The sequence below is a fragment of the Dermacentor silvarum genome, chromosome 1 (genome assembly GCF_013339745.2).
Source record: "Dermacentor silvarum isolate Dsil-2018 chromosome 1, BIME_Dsil_1.4, whole genome shotgun sequence".
NCBI lineage: Eukaryota > Metazoa > Arthropoda > Arachnida > Ixodida > Ixodidae > Dermacentor > Dermacentor silvarum.
Genome location: NC_051154.1, coordinates 291,161,558 through 291,176,574, shown reverse-complemented (window position 1 = coordinate 291,176,574; position 15,017 = coordinate 291,161,558). Strand labels below are relative to the sequence as shown.

Sequence of the window (15,017 nt, the reverse complement as noted above, 5' to 3'; positions counted from 1 at the left end):
TTTATAGTGATTTCTTATCCCTATAAAACAGACAAGCGATCAAGAAAAGCTCGCAAACCATGGGTGACCCCTCATCTAAGAAGGCGAATAAGAAAGGTTTTTCCCCTATATTTTCACCCAAATTATGGCTGTAAATGAGAAGTTAACATGTCCACTCCCAGCGGTGGACCTTTTTGGACCGGCTGGCCTTATCTGTCAGTAGCTCCGCGGCACGGCACGGCTGTCAGTTGTCGAAGATGGCGGTTGTGCTTCACACGTCCACGGTGTACGAACAACGAAGTGGGCTTCGTTTTCAAGGGACGAACGCCCATCAAAATCCACAGGGAAACACAGCCCACGCATGGGGAAAGGTGTCTCGCTTTTGGAAGTGTGAAGTGGCGGTGTTGTGAGTTCGCAAAAGGCCGTGAGGACTTGCATGTGTCCGACGGCGTTCCCACTTTCAGCCGGACAAATTCTAACACAGGGGCATTTCAAGATTAGTGCTGTGATGGGACAAATATGTCTAAAATGGTGAGGGATCTATGGGGAAAAATAGTCTAAGGTGTGTAAAATTGTACTCATATTTGTAACTACGTGTATTGGATAATACCTTGGATAATAATAAATAGGGGCAAAGACTTTCTGATTCGCCCTCGTACTTAGCCGTACTAAAGGGACACTAAAGGCAAATATAAAGTCCAGCTAGACTGAAAGATCGTGCTTCTGGGATGACCAATTCTTCATTCGTAATAAAAAGAGAGCTTTTGCAAGCAAGAACATGAGGAAAATAGAAAATCCGAGTGGCGCCATCTCTTCTCGACTATGGTACTTCTTATGTGTATACCGTCAGCACCTGTGATTCACAAAGTCCGGCCGCGATACGCCATTGCGAACGGCAGCGCTTTTCTCCGTTTATAACGGCCGAGACGGCAACGTGTGGCAATTGAATACGCTGCCACTTCCGGCAGCGGATGCTCAAATGAGCCTAATTGGTAACTTGCACCCAAGGAAAGCCTCAGAGTGATTCACGCAAGCTGAGCACCTACACCCGCCAAGCAGTACGCTTCGTATATAGAGCTAAATAAACAGTCAAGAAAAGGCATTGCAATGACACAGATGGCGGTCACGTGGAGATGACGCCGAGTCCTCCGCTTTGGCGCTGGCGCTTAAAACGAAAAGCAGCAACGGGGCCTTCGACGGCAATTTCCTTGGCAATAAATTGCTATATTGGCCTAACAAAAGCGATGATAGACTTGTAGACGAAAACTCTGTCGATATAGCTCGACTTAATACTTTCCTTTAGTGTAGCTTCAAGTACTGGCGACCGTTAAATGGGCGCCTTTAAGATTATCGCTACTACCTGAAACAGGTTGCAGAATCGCTGCTGACGTTTTATACCATGTCGTTTAGCCGTCGTAGCGCTTTCTTTTTTCGTTTCTTTTCTTTAATTCTTCATTTACATGTTTTGTTTTTTTATTATTATTTGTATATTTATTTAATTATTTATTTTACCGCATTTTCACTTTAATTAATTTATTTATTTTTAGCAGCCTGCCTGTAACACAATGTCGCCGGTTTCGTGTTCAGCTATAGACATCTAGGGGTATTCGCCAATCGGACAAAATACAGGCTGGTGTTCCCTCACGAACACAAGAGACCCTCGGATGCCCTCCTCTCCCGAGGAAGTCAGGTATCCGACTGAATGAAAGCTGGCTCACCCCAAGAAATGCGATCGGTTGCAGACAAGACGTGTGCTGAGTGGAGAGTTTCTCGCGCAGGGTTCGTGGGAAGTGTCTTGCTCCGTGGCTTCTCTAGCGTTTCGCGGCTGTTTATTTATTTTATTTAGCGTCAACAGCGGTCGCTTTTCAGCGTGCGATTGCACCGGCTCCGTGGTCTTATAAACGCACCGTTCTTCCTTCGGCCCAGACAAGGAGCTTAGACCCAACGGGAACGAAGCACCATGAAGACCCTCTCTTGCGTCCTGCTCGTCGCTTTCTTAGGCATTGTCTGGACCCATCCCAGTGGACGCCCCAAAACATGCCGTGAGTCGTGGGCCTTTCATCATTTTAGCCAAGTATGCACTGTGATGGAACGGAAATATATGTCCGAAGCGTGTGTCGTGTTCGCCTTGATCCAGATTGTGTGCTCACACAGGGGCTGGCGGATTAGCATTCCCGCGCTTTAATTAGGTATTTTATGCCATTCCCCTGGTAGCGTCAAAGTAGCTGCACATTGACTGGCCAAATTAAGATCTGTTCTACGGGAAAACACTAACACCAGGTCATGGAACTCGTTACTTCAAGGGCCAAGAACACAGAGACACGTGATGCATAATTTTTGCGGGATGGCACTTGCAGTAGAGGATCTGCGTCAAAATGTCTGAAACGCACGTTTCCGTTCGCAGTTTCATACGCAAACCGAGAAGGCAACAAAAAAATTAATTGACAACGACCAGCGTTATAATGTTATTTTTATTTGGTTTGTTGACAAACTCTTAGGACTTACTGCGTGAATTTTATGTGTTTTGATGTGAAATTTCATCTTCTGATATTCATAAGACCTTAAAACTTTATCATTATTGCTATTCTTATTGCTATTATTATTTTTTTTCTTGCCAGTAACGTTTCACTAATCGAAAAGGAGCAGACGGCATCACCCATGATGCCAACCATAAGTACACACGCTTTCCACACTAAAAAGAAAAAAAAATGCGCACAAACTGAAAAACGCATGTCTTTTTTCTGTTGTTAAACCCTAATACGTGAAAAAAAAGTGTCATAAAATTCCCAGTGCTGAATCATGGAACGTATTTTTTGAGCGCGTGCTTGTCCTAACGACGTTGTTTTCATTTCTTTATGTGATCAATTTTCAGGTTTGGACGACAACGCTGTCAAAACTCTGGTATCCTGTATTAATGAAACAAGTGGAACGGAGGTACGTGCACTTTTCGCTTTCTTGTGGCCATCAATTTAAATTCCCATCGCCCTGCTCGCCGTGCAAGCAGTAAGTATAGAAAACTGTGAGCACGATCAGGCCTTTTCATTATGACGAGGCAAAACTGTACGCCTGTAAAGTCCATAGTGGTGATCACGTCGACCATCATAACTCGCATGAAAGAACCAATCCAGTTCCATGAACGTGAATGGTGCTCGAGTGCCTAAAGCCGGCTGTTCGGCTCAGACAGGTGGTTTTGAAAACCAATTATAGAAGTGTGCAACGCATGACCTGCTTTATTGCTTATAATTGTAGTTCTTGGACATCGTCGCTCGTTTGACACAGCAGAAGGAGAGGAGATGTGGTCACTGAATTTCCCTCAATCGCCACTTACCGTTTAACGCACTCTTCCTTTTTTTATTCGCCAATTCATTTCTTATTTCAATGCAAAAACGTGCTTCTGCGATTTCTATCATATAAAGAGGAAGCATATCTGACTTAGCGCTGTGAAAACGAAATGTTTTTATTGGCTGTTGATTCTGTTCTACTACATTTCAACATTGCACCACAGTTTTTCATATGCTTCTTTTTTAACTGCGCCTATCTCATCTGCACTCCTTCCTTAATTTCTTGAATATAACATCACGCTTCAGAACGATGACAAATCAGCCGAACTGGCGTGTGTAGTTTTATGGGTGAAAACAAGTACGTGTAGAAACACTACGTGAATGACGAGTTCGACTTTAGCCGTAGTCAGTGCGACAGACTCTGGTTTCTCTTGGACCTGCCGGGTAGTGTTTTAGCTGCGCAAGCTTGCATTGCGCGATGCGTGTGTGAAAACGTGTCCAACTTCGTCGTGTGCTCTGTAAATTTAAAAGGTTGCTACACAGGAAGCGTTCCTCTAAAACACACACACACAAAAGCTTCGCTTGCTCCGACTGAGTGACCAGGTTAGAAAAACAATGGGGACTTCATCAGTACTACATATTATTTCACAGTTATCCAAGTCTCACAGCGAGTGATGAAGTTGGTTTCATTGTTGCGTCATCACGTCAAGTAGGCGCTGAACGAAAGAAAAAAAGAAAAAGTTGCAGATCCAACGCACAGGGTGCAGTCTATGGGAAGTGGAGATTTAGTGAAGGGGTTAACTAAATCGTATACAACTAACGGTGATGCGTGCAATTATGTTTGCTTTGATACAATGTAGGGTGTGAGGTCACGCAGTTTTTATGTCTATGCACTACGCCACTAGCAAACTCTGCCTATATAAAAACACCAAATGAGGTGGATAAAAGGAACCATTAAATTCAGGAGTTTTACGTGCAGGAACCACAATCTGCTTATGGAGCACGCCGTAGTGGGGGGACTCCGGATTAGTTTTGAGCATCTGGGGATCTTAACAATACATGGTACACGGGCGTTTTTTTTGTTTTTTTTTTTCATTTCGTCCACATAGTGTTTTCATCCCGCGACCTGGTGCTTAGCAGCGCAACGGAATAGCCACTAAGTCACCACGGCGGGTACATTAGGCGGATGCAGGGTATACGTGTCAGACGGATACCCGGCGATGCCACGAAGACGATGTATGAGGCTTGTAGAGAGAGGAATGGCGATGACAGGCGTGTGCGCAGAAGTGGACGGCACACATATCTAGCGTCATCTAAGGGTGCTGTGCCTCTTTTGTAACAGCGACAGGTGCACATTCTGTAGAGTTGGCTAAGGATAGGCACACACCACACAGTGACACATACATAACCGCTTAATCGAATAAAATCAGGCAAATAAAAAAAGCTGGGAAATGTGAATTCTCTATTTCAGCAAGAAGTTGGTGTGCTTTAAAAGATACCTATGGAGCCCACGTTAGATGTTTAGGTCTTATGTAGGAATTTAGTTTTCATTACGCAGAACAGAGGCGTGCTTACTGCCACTACTTTGTCGGTCAGCATACAAGGGTAAATAAATTGAATTGAACTGAATTTACTTCTCCTTCATTCAAACGAGGGTAGGCTGAGACTTAAGCGTGAAGCCTGGCAAAGGTCTCAACCCTGGCAAACGACAGGTTTGACAGCAGATTACACCCACATTGACAATGTTGCCAGTTACAACAGCGTTGATTACTGTAAAAAAATCGCGGTGACAATGTCTATGTCATTATATTCAAATGTCCTTAAATTTAGAGCGAGATCTACAGCAATACCTAAGTGCAACTAAACAGTTCAGATTCTAATGGTTTGCTAAAATTATACATCTTTACAAGAGATAAACGTCGGCGAAATTATGAAGCATTATACAGCACCAGCATGCGCACAAAAATTATCAAATCCTAACTCTGTGATAAAGTAATTAAAAAAATGGAAACAGGACATGAAGGCATTCAAATATATTTGTGTCAATACGAAAACTGAAGAACAAAAATAATAAATGGAATCATATTATGTGTATTCCGAAAATAAAATATATGTAATTTATGATAGAAACATTTTTCACTTAATTAACACATTTAGTAAATTTTAAAGAGAGATAAATGAGATGGGAAAGGCAGGGAGGTTAACCGGAATGTAGGTATCCAGTTTGCTACCCTGCACTGGGGAAGGGGTAAGGGGAGACAGAAAGATAAAGAAAAATGCACACACAGTATATATTGTGGGCATTTATTATGCCATTCATTGTCATCTGTACATGATCATCATCACGTGGTGTTCACATGGTGTTCTTCATGATCGCTTGAGGGGCTCTCTCGTGTGTGTGAGCTGTGCTTTGGGCGTGGTCGGTTCGCCGCATCTCCGACGCGCAATAAACGTCGTGACAACTGCTGCGTCACAAGTGGTCAACAAATGAGATCAACCATGAGGTTGATTTCACGGACTGCGGCACTTTCAAACAGCAGCTCCGACAAATCTTCGGCACACCGGCGGTTCGTTTCGCCCTCGCAAGAAAGACGCTCGACACTCGCAAGCAACGACGCGGGGAATCCTATACGTCGTACATCGAGGATGTGCTTGCTCTTTGTCAACGCGTGAACACGGCCATGACCAAATCAGACAGGGTTTGCCACATCCTGAAAAACATCGGAGCTGTCACTTTTAATGCGTTAGCCATCAAGATCCCCGCTACCGTCACTGATATCGTCACTACTTGCCAGCGCCTTGACGAACTCGATTCAGTACGGTTGCAGCCAGACACCACTGCACGCACTATACCACCGACAACCCCACGTTACGAGCAATAATCCGCGCAATAATTCGATAAGAATTACAGCATCTTGGCTTCGACGCAGGGCCTATGCCTCGTCATGCCTCGGATACCAATCTGCGAGACGTTGTCAACAAGGAATTGGCATCCATGGCTGGTGCAGCGTACACGGACCCTGTAAGCCCCAGGGCCCCACCAACGCACGCACAAGTAGCCGCAGTTTCTCCAGTCATCGTTCCAACTATGCCTCCAACACCAACGCCGGCCCACAAGGCTTCCATGACTACCAGCGCGCATACCCAACACAGCTATCCGCAGTGCCGTTCGCCTCGTCCCATCGGCTACTATTTATTTTTTATTTATTTATTTACAAATACTGCTGTCTCTATTTCGAGACATAGCAGGAGTGGGTACAAGATTTTAGTACAAACAAACGAACAAACACTAAGATTATACAAACAAACAGGCGATAAGGTTAGGTAATTGCTCAATGAACTCTGCAAAAGGCAATGCGCGTAGTGAACCATCCAAGTTGTTCCATATTTCAATTGTGTGCGGAAAAAAAGAAAATTTAAAACAGTCAATATGTGTCCTGAAAGGAACAATGTTTAGTGCATGGCTATGACGGGTTGCGCGTACGCTAGGAGATTTAAAAGAGAAGGGAGCCTGAATACCGGATGACGTGTGAATAATCTTGTGAAGCAAGATGATTCTTTCACGTGTGCGCCTATGTTTCAAAGTCTGCAATGATAAGATGCGAGCATGTGATGAAGGTGAAAAGTCTCGATCATAACGACCACAGATGAATCTGATTGCCTTTTTCTGAACTGATTCCAAAAGGTCAATGTCACAAGCACAGTGAGGGGACCAAACAGTTGACGCGTATTCCAGCATCGGGCGAACTAGCGATTTGTAGGCAGTTAGTTTACATTCCTTTGTTGCATGTTTTAAGGTTCGTTTAAGGTAACCGAGTTTCCTAAGTGCTTTTCCAGAGATGTGATTAATGTGAGCATGCCATTTTAAGTTATGTGAAAAGATCGCACCCAGGTATTTGAAGTCATTAACGTGGGACAAGTGACTACCATTAGAGAAATGTAGCGGTTTCTTTTGGTTACCAAAGGTCATTGCGACTGTTTTAGTGAAATTAATTTTCATTTGCCAAGTGTTACTCCATTCGCAGAACAATGAAAAAACATTGTTTAATGCGGCTATCGTGGCCACATAGCACGTCTTTGCCGCAAGCGCCAGCAAGACGAGCGTCCCGGATATGACGTATACGGACGGGATGACTTTTCTCCCGGAGCTACTTCCCAACGTCTAGGGAGCCTACATGACTAACGCCGTCCTTATTCTCCATCGCGCGGCCGCTCTCCATCGCCTACTGTAGCATCCGAGACGACTCCGACGTACCGTCCTGCAAGATGCCGCTCGCTGTCCCCCCTTCGCCGCTCTACGTCCCCACTTAGACCTGCTACTCAATTCGCCGAACTTAGTCCGGAAAACTAAATTATGCAGCTTTTGGGGCAAAATCTGCATCGAACGACAGGACACAAATTCCTCCATCGCTTCCGTGCAATATGATATTGGTTGTAGTAGAAGGTGTACAAGTGGAAGCTTTCATATAACACGCGTGTATTCGCGGGCTTGAAAGAAGCTCGCGAATACACGCAAAGTGCCTCGAGCGGCCAGTTACGCGGCAATTCGGCGTGTATTTATGGGCTTCTTTCACACTCGGAAAAACACATTTGTGTAGCACGTATTGAGCAACAGAAAGCTGTATCGGGAGTTTTCATGTTGCTCTACAACTTTCTCATTGACACTTTGATAATTAGGACAGTACTTCTCGAGTTAGATAATACATTACAATTACCTAATTAAATCTCAGGAACGAAAAAATTACTGGCGGCTGCTCCACTGTACTTGAAACCATACCCACTAGGTTTGCTTCGCGTTACGCCGTTCCGCTTTTTTAAAATCGTGCTGCGGGACAGCTGGGATACACTGTATATATATATATATATATATAGAGAGAGAGAGAGAGAGACCAGCGTTGTCTACTTAACGGTGAAATTCATTGGCGTTTCAGTTACTTTTGTGCTTCAATGCATAAAACGACATTTTGTTAAGAAAGTAACTGGAACGCCAATGCATTTCTCCGCAAAGTTTGGGAATTCACATCTGGAAACTGGTGCCATCCAGGGAAATCGTTCCAAGTGGATCCGCCTTGCGAACTTCATGGCTAAAGTTTGTAAATTGTAATATGTGCCATAAGGAAATTAGTTCACAACCTAATTAGTACATTTTTGTTAATATGCAATCTAATATCTTGTGTAAGTAATGTCCACTTCTTCGAGTAGACCAGCTCATGAACTATAATTTTGCTACCTCCAACAGGCAACCTTTAAAAATGTTTGCAAATCTTCGCTGAAACACCACGATATATCTGCGGAGATACCGATTCACCCAACAGAACACAGCAGACAGCAGCAGCAGCAGCAGACTCGCCAAATCCGGGAGGCTCGGTATGCAAAGAAGTTGCTTCGCCTAAAAAAAAAAGAGAGACGTGCAAACTATTAAAAAAAAGTTTGTAAAATTGTGTGCAAGTGCTTCAGAGAGAGGTCATCTTTTAAAGTCTTGTCTCCACTCCTTACCACACGCGCTTTAGGGAGTCAATTCTTCTCTTTCTGATTTTATATCATCTCGATAAACAATATTGGCAAAGACGCCGATAAACAGTGAAGTCGGTGCCATTTGTACTCACTGAAATTTGTTTCTTTCTTAATTTTTTTACCCTTTCGTAGCCACAATTACAGATTTACCTGCAGACCTTAGCAACTGAATCTGTGTAATTTAGGAAGAAATGTTAGCTTGTGCTGTGATTAGCGCAGTTGACATCTGGGGTGGCTTACAGGAATATTTAATAACGAAAATAATAAAGAATTCAAGAAGGCGTTCTGGTGCGGGCTAGGAGTTGCCTTAGGAACATTTAAGAACGCATTGTTACTTGCGTTATTATTTTCTTTATTGAATGTTCGTGCAAACCGCCCCTGGTGAGCGCTGACGGAGCGCAGGTTGTGCGCCGTCGTCATACAGTCGTCGTGATGCCGTCGTGGCCGATTCTCTCGTGTCCTTCCCGCGTTCTTATCGCATATAGTCGTCATGCTGTCTTCGTCACCGCAACGTCATCATCTCAGTGTAGTCATTCCATCGTCATCAAAGCGTCATCGTCATATGGTCGTCGTGATGCCGTCACAGTCTTTTGTTTTTCATTCCGTCGTGTCATTTCCGACGTCTCATCCCAACGCCGCCATGTCATAGTCGTCATATCGTTGTCGTCTTTCCTTCGTCATCATGCGTGTGATCTGCATGTTCGCGAGCCACAGTTTCATGTTGAGCCATAGGCGTATCCCGGTGCAAGTGCGTCCAACTTGGCGGTGTGTTTTATACTAGCAAATGGTCGCTAAACAAGAACATAGTTCCTCGTGAGGACCAATACTTCCACAACATGTGGGGTCGACATTTATTATTATTATTATTATTATTATTATTATTATTATTATTATTATTATTATTATTATTATTATTATTATTATTACAGACGATGACCAAGCTTAACGCTGTCGTCAAGTTTTTGGACTGCGGCGAGGACGTGGAATGCGGAATCAAGAAAGTGTGCACGGAATTCGATGGCTCTATGGTAAGTGTCACTCGGGATTTTCAAACAAATACTTATTACAGGCAAACGTGCTTGCGTGTATTCTACGCAACTTGCTATATCGACAAGCGCGTGTTGTAAGATAAACTAAATGAAGCGCTGTCAGATTTTGAGCACGAATGTTCTAAAATGATAACTTTCCTCGGTGAATTGCTTTTCCACTTTCAGTTTCTTTTGCATCACACGTCAAGAGAGAGAAATTTTAATGACTTTGTGGGACTGGAACTAACGTTCTAAAGGGCAGAAGAATTCACTTCATCTTACACGGTGTTCCTAACCATGGCGCCGTACGTAGCGTACGTAGCTGAAACATTGATTCAGCCAAGTCCATTGCACAAAACTTCTCACAGTTTTTATTGGGACACAAAAGAGAAAGTTATTTGAGCTGTGTTAGTAAATTACCCTTCCACAATACCAAGCATGCCCCAGTTACCGCGAAAAGACGCTTAGTAAGTGAAGAAAAAACATAAGCTAAAGACGGGTGCTGACGCCGTCTTGAAATTCCCGCACCAGCTATAGCCATGACGTCATAGATTTTGAGTGTCTGCTCCGGCCTAAGATATCGGTAAAAATGGACTCCACTGTATTCCAAAGGATCCAGAGATTGAACTTATATAGTTCAAGAACTTCTACTGAACCAAAACGGCCGAAATGCAATCCTTGACGTCACACTGACGCATTAGCGCTGGCGTATTGGCGCGAATTCCAAAAGTACCATTTTGACCATAACTTTTTTTCTTTTTTGATGGTGAACCAATTACCGCGAAGTCAACGAAAGTTTAGTTTTTCAAGAATACTTTATCGATCGAAACTCATTCATTGTTTCTCGTTAGTGTCCCTTTAAATTACCGTTTGCCAAGCTGACTAAAACGTTCGCTCCAAATCGTATCGAATTGCGGGTCATGCTATGTGAACGATGCGAATGCGTTGTATCGCTCATTCGAGGCCACCACGCCGATCAGTGGAGTTGATTCACGCGATGGTGTCACGCGAAGGTTTTGCCTCTGCGTTTCGAATATGGCGCTGCAGCGAGAATCACCCCGCGCATATGTGCCAATCCACAGCGCTTATTTGTATATTAACGAGGTCCGACATTCGATTGTTTTAGAACAGTTTTGCAAGCAAACGTAAACGCCTTACGGACAGCTGCAGCGAAAAAGATCATCACAAGCGACCGATGACCGGAGCTCGGAAATTGCGGTATGCGGCGCTCTTGTTCCCCGCGCAGACTGGTACCCAAAGTGCCAGATGATTCGTGTTTCAAAGATGGAGTTCGTTTTATGCGTGCTTGGGAACAACAGCGTCGCGTACTGCAACTTTTGTTCTCGGGTAATCGGTCACTTGCGCTAATCTTTTTCCGCTGCAGCGGTACCTAAATAAATAGTGTACATTATTTATTATATTACGAAGTACTAATTCGCAAAGTACAAAATCCTAAATTTTGTACATTAACAACGCATGGAGACATATAAATACCCGCCGCCGTGGCGCAGTGGCTATGGCATTATGTTGCTGAGCCCGAGGACACGGGCTCGATTTCCAGCCCCGGTGGCCGCCATTCGACGGGGAAGAATTGGAAAAATGCTCGTATGCTTTGATTTAGGTGCACGTTAAGGAGCCCCTGGTTGTCAAAATCAATATTGAGTCATCAACTATAGAGCGTTCCTCATAGCTTAGTGTTATACTTCGGGACTTGAAACTTGACGAATCGATCACTCAATCCATCTATCACGCCACGCCTCTGTTCAGCTCTCTTAAACACGTAGGGCTATCTACTATATCGTTCATAGCACCCTTAAACAATGCACAGAATCACGTTATTCTTCTGATATGCATACATTTAATAACCTTGCATGCCCCCAACAATCTCATTCAAAAGAGGAAAGTACAACTGGTCCTCCCACTTTTATCGCTTCTTGGAGAACAAAATATACTTCCGTATACAAGAGGTTTCGTACGACACTAGGACCGCGATGGCTACACTTCACGCGAAAAAAAAAAGACGTTAGTTATGTCAGTACAGCTCTTAAGCGTTCTTCTTAAGAAGATTACAATTGGGAGAGCTGACAGGCACTGAAACTACTGGGTTTTGGACCAAACAGTTACCGCCGTGAATGGAAAATTAAAAAAAAACAATTATGGGGTCTTACGTGCCAAAAGCACGATCTGATTATGAGGCACGCCCTAGTGGGGGACACCGGAATAATTTCGACCACCTGGGTTCCCTTAACGTGCACCTAAAACTGAGTACACGGGTGTTTTCGCATTTCGCCCCCATGGAAATGCGGCCGCCGTGGCCTCATTTCCCGCCGTGGCCTGGATTTCAACCCACGATCTCGTGCTTAGTAGCCCAAAACCATAGCCACTAAGCAACTATGGCGGGTACCGCGTCAATGTGCTGATCCATGTTCAAAAGTCAATTCTTTGAATCGATTGCAGGGGAAAGCAGCGCAAGCAGTTTTCAAGGTAAGTCATTAGGAATTTATTTTCTTAAGCATTTACTTGTGCCATACAGTGCAATAAACTAAGCTTATTCGACAATTCCAGATAGTTCTAATAGAAGTAGCACATCGTATTTAAAGTGAAGTCGAGGTTTTGACGGAAGGCCGTCTGGTCGGGAGGCATTTTTTTTGTACCCTTCTTCATATTTCAAGTATTCGACGAAATCTTGTTTCTGTTGCTGATATCCACATACACAGCGTGTCCTAGATAGTACTCACCCGTGCGTCAAATTCGGAAAAAAAGAAACTTTGGTTGCCACTGGCCGGCCGCCTTCCCTAATAATCGGCCAAGTATAATCACTGCGGGCATTTGCTCTTCTACTTCTTTCATCTTTCTGGGGTTTTACGTGCCAAAACCAGTTCTGATTATGGGGCACGCCGTAGTGGAGGGCTCCGGATTAATTTTGACCACCTGAGGTTCTTTAACGTGCACTACAACGCAAGCACATGGGCGTTTTTGCATTTCGTTACAGCCACTATGCAAACGCTAGGTTTTTACAGCCCATATCAGCACGTCAGCTTCAATCCTTTGAGACACGTTATGTTTTGCGTGGCTGCTTTCCTGCACAAGATGGGAAAAAAAAGTTTATCCGGCCTTCCACTTGCGCGCCACAACGCTGCGAACGAATTCTGTCATAATGCGATGAGAAGGCTCGCCCACACATATGACATGTGGCATTTTTTGGAGTTGGTCGTGACATTCTCGCCACGGTTTAGGTTGGCCCTTTGAGTTCGCCATAGTTCCCTACAAAAAACTGCAGGGAACTATGGCGTTAGCGCATATACGTGAACTGCAAGCGTGGCGGTTCAGCCAACATAGGACTGCAGGGTAGTAGATGGATTCTGCCTACTCTTCGGGCGTTTGGCTTCACACGTTCCTATGACGCTATTTATTACGAGTTATGTTTCAAATTTTCCACAAATCATAGAAGGATAGGGTAAATGAGTCCTGGAGAGCGTTGCATGGCGGCCGTGCGTTCACCGGTGAGGGAAGCCTTTGCATGTACTTTGAGAAAGCCTGCAATCACAGCATCCGCTCCACAGTAGGGGCCACTGTTCAGCAAGTTTATAACAAACGGCAACAACAAAAATTTACACTTGCCGCAATTCAGTGATTCTTTCGTGCGTTTGCATATGCGTGTATTAAGATTTATTTGTATAAACACTGAACCGACTGGCTGTATTCTCTTTTGCCAAAGGGAGTTCAGAAAAGGAAATAACCCCGCAACTTCCGATTTGCGTTTTAGCTACATACCTTTCCGTCTCATTTATATCTGCCCCTCTCCGTTTAGTTATTTTAATCTGTCTCCACAGTTGCACTGTACATTTCTTTTTTTCTTTTTTTTTATGAGCTCCCCCGCAGACGCAGCCGAATTTATTATTTCTTATTTTTATTTTTATTTTCGAATACGGGAGAGACTTGTGGTCGCTCCTTTTACGTTATGTTACGCTCCCTCCGGCACTAAAATTAGGCATGCAGCCCGCATTTCAGTGGGGCGTAGTATTTCTGGTCTAAAATCAAGCACATACATTACGTATAAATTCGAAATTTCGTTGCGCGGGCCATACGGGAATTGGGAGGCATCCCAAATCCTTCTTCCTGTAAGATATGCGTGCCTGGTTTTTGACGCAAACAGCTTCTAAGGAAACTATAGCAGGAGATCAACAGGTGACCTTCTTTTTTAGGAGTGACGTAGCAGCACATAAACCATGCTCTTCCATGCGTTGGCCTCACTTTCTATATGAGCACTCTACACAACACAGTTTACGTTTTCGTGCTAGAATTCCTATTTGGGAACACCTGCGATGGTTGCATAATTGATTAGTCGCGCAAGACAATTGCCGTCAACCTCCTTCCTCTCCCTTTTTCTGGTCATGACATACTAGTGACTAGTGCATTTGGAACTTAGGGAAGCAAGATAACGAAATGTACCTAAATGAACTGAAGTGCTCAATGCATGCGCTCCGCAATGCCAAACGATGATTCTTCTCCTTTTCACCATTTCAGGAAGAAGACTTAGAGAAAATACGTCAGATCTTCGATGCGTGCCTCGATAAACAATAAAATGGCCTCCGGAAACGTCTTTAACGAAAGAAAAGGCTGCAATAAATTTGATCTCCCCATGTAGCAACGGGAAAAACATTACCTGTACCATGCCCTACATTGGCGACCGCAGAGATTTTTCGATGCTATGAAAGGCCGTTTCCTGCCTATTCTTGGAAGTGTTTATAATTTTCTATGTTTTCGCCTTCGTTCTTCGTCATTTGTGTGCACATAAGTAGAACGACACCACTCTTTTAATGCGAATAAATATGGACCGAGAAAACAGACCCGCAGCTCAGATGTGTCATTTTCTGTCACTCGCACAAGTTATCCTCATCGTAATGAAAGCAGCTTCCTTACAAGCGCACAGCGCATTGCTTGTAGTATTGCTTACTCACGGTGCTTAGCTCGAGCACTTTGGACCAGGCCGCATGAGCCGTGTGTAGTGTTTTACACGATCGGAATTAGCAACTCTTTTTTATAGACAAAAAGAACAGCATCGCCTTCCACTCCAGCATGGGCGTTCTGAACCGGACGACGTACATCTTCGTTATGCACAGGATGTCACGAAATTCATAACGTGCCACACTTCATTTGGTCCTGCCGGAGCTTCAATATCGAAAGGAAGACTACTTGACAAGGATTTCCAAAC

The 15,017-nt window shown here is 44.1% G+C and overlaps 1 protein-coding gene across 1 annotated transcript; it reads left to right on the top strand.

Moving 5' to 3' along the window:
* Positions 1-1,921: 1,921 nt before the first annotated feature.
* Positions 1,922-14,394, top strand: LOC125942743 (uncharacterized). The gene is made up of 5 exons (XM_049661008.1): positions 1,922-2,021; positions 2,852-2,913; positions 9,704-9,802; positions 12,260-12,286; positions 14,330-14,394. The coding sequence occupies exons 1-5, from the start codon at positions 1,940-1,942 to the stop codon at positions 14,384-14,386; spliced, it is 327 nt and encodes a 108-aa protein (XP_049516965.1). The 5' UTR covers positions 1,922-1,939; the 3' UTR covers positions 14,387-14,394.
* The last annotated feature ends 623 nt before the right edge of the window (positions 14,395-15,017 follow it).

Bases quoted from the DNA above. Each gene is read 5' to 3' on its own strand.
- LOC125942743 (XM_049661008.1), top strand. From the start codon at position 1,940: ATGAAGACCCTCTCTTGCGTCCTGCTCGTCGCTTTCTTAGGCATTGTC. The intron at 2,022-2,851 runs GTGAGTCGTGGG...ATCAATTTTCAG, and splicing joins TGGACGCCCCAAAACATGCC to GTTTGGACGACAACGCTGTC. The intron at 9,803-12,259 runs GTAAGTGTCACT...AATCGATTGCAG, and splicing joins CGGAATTCGATGGCTCTATG to GGGAAAGCAGCGCAAGCAGT.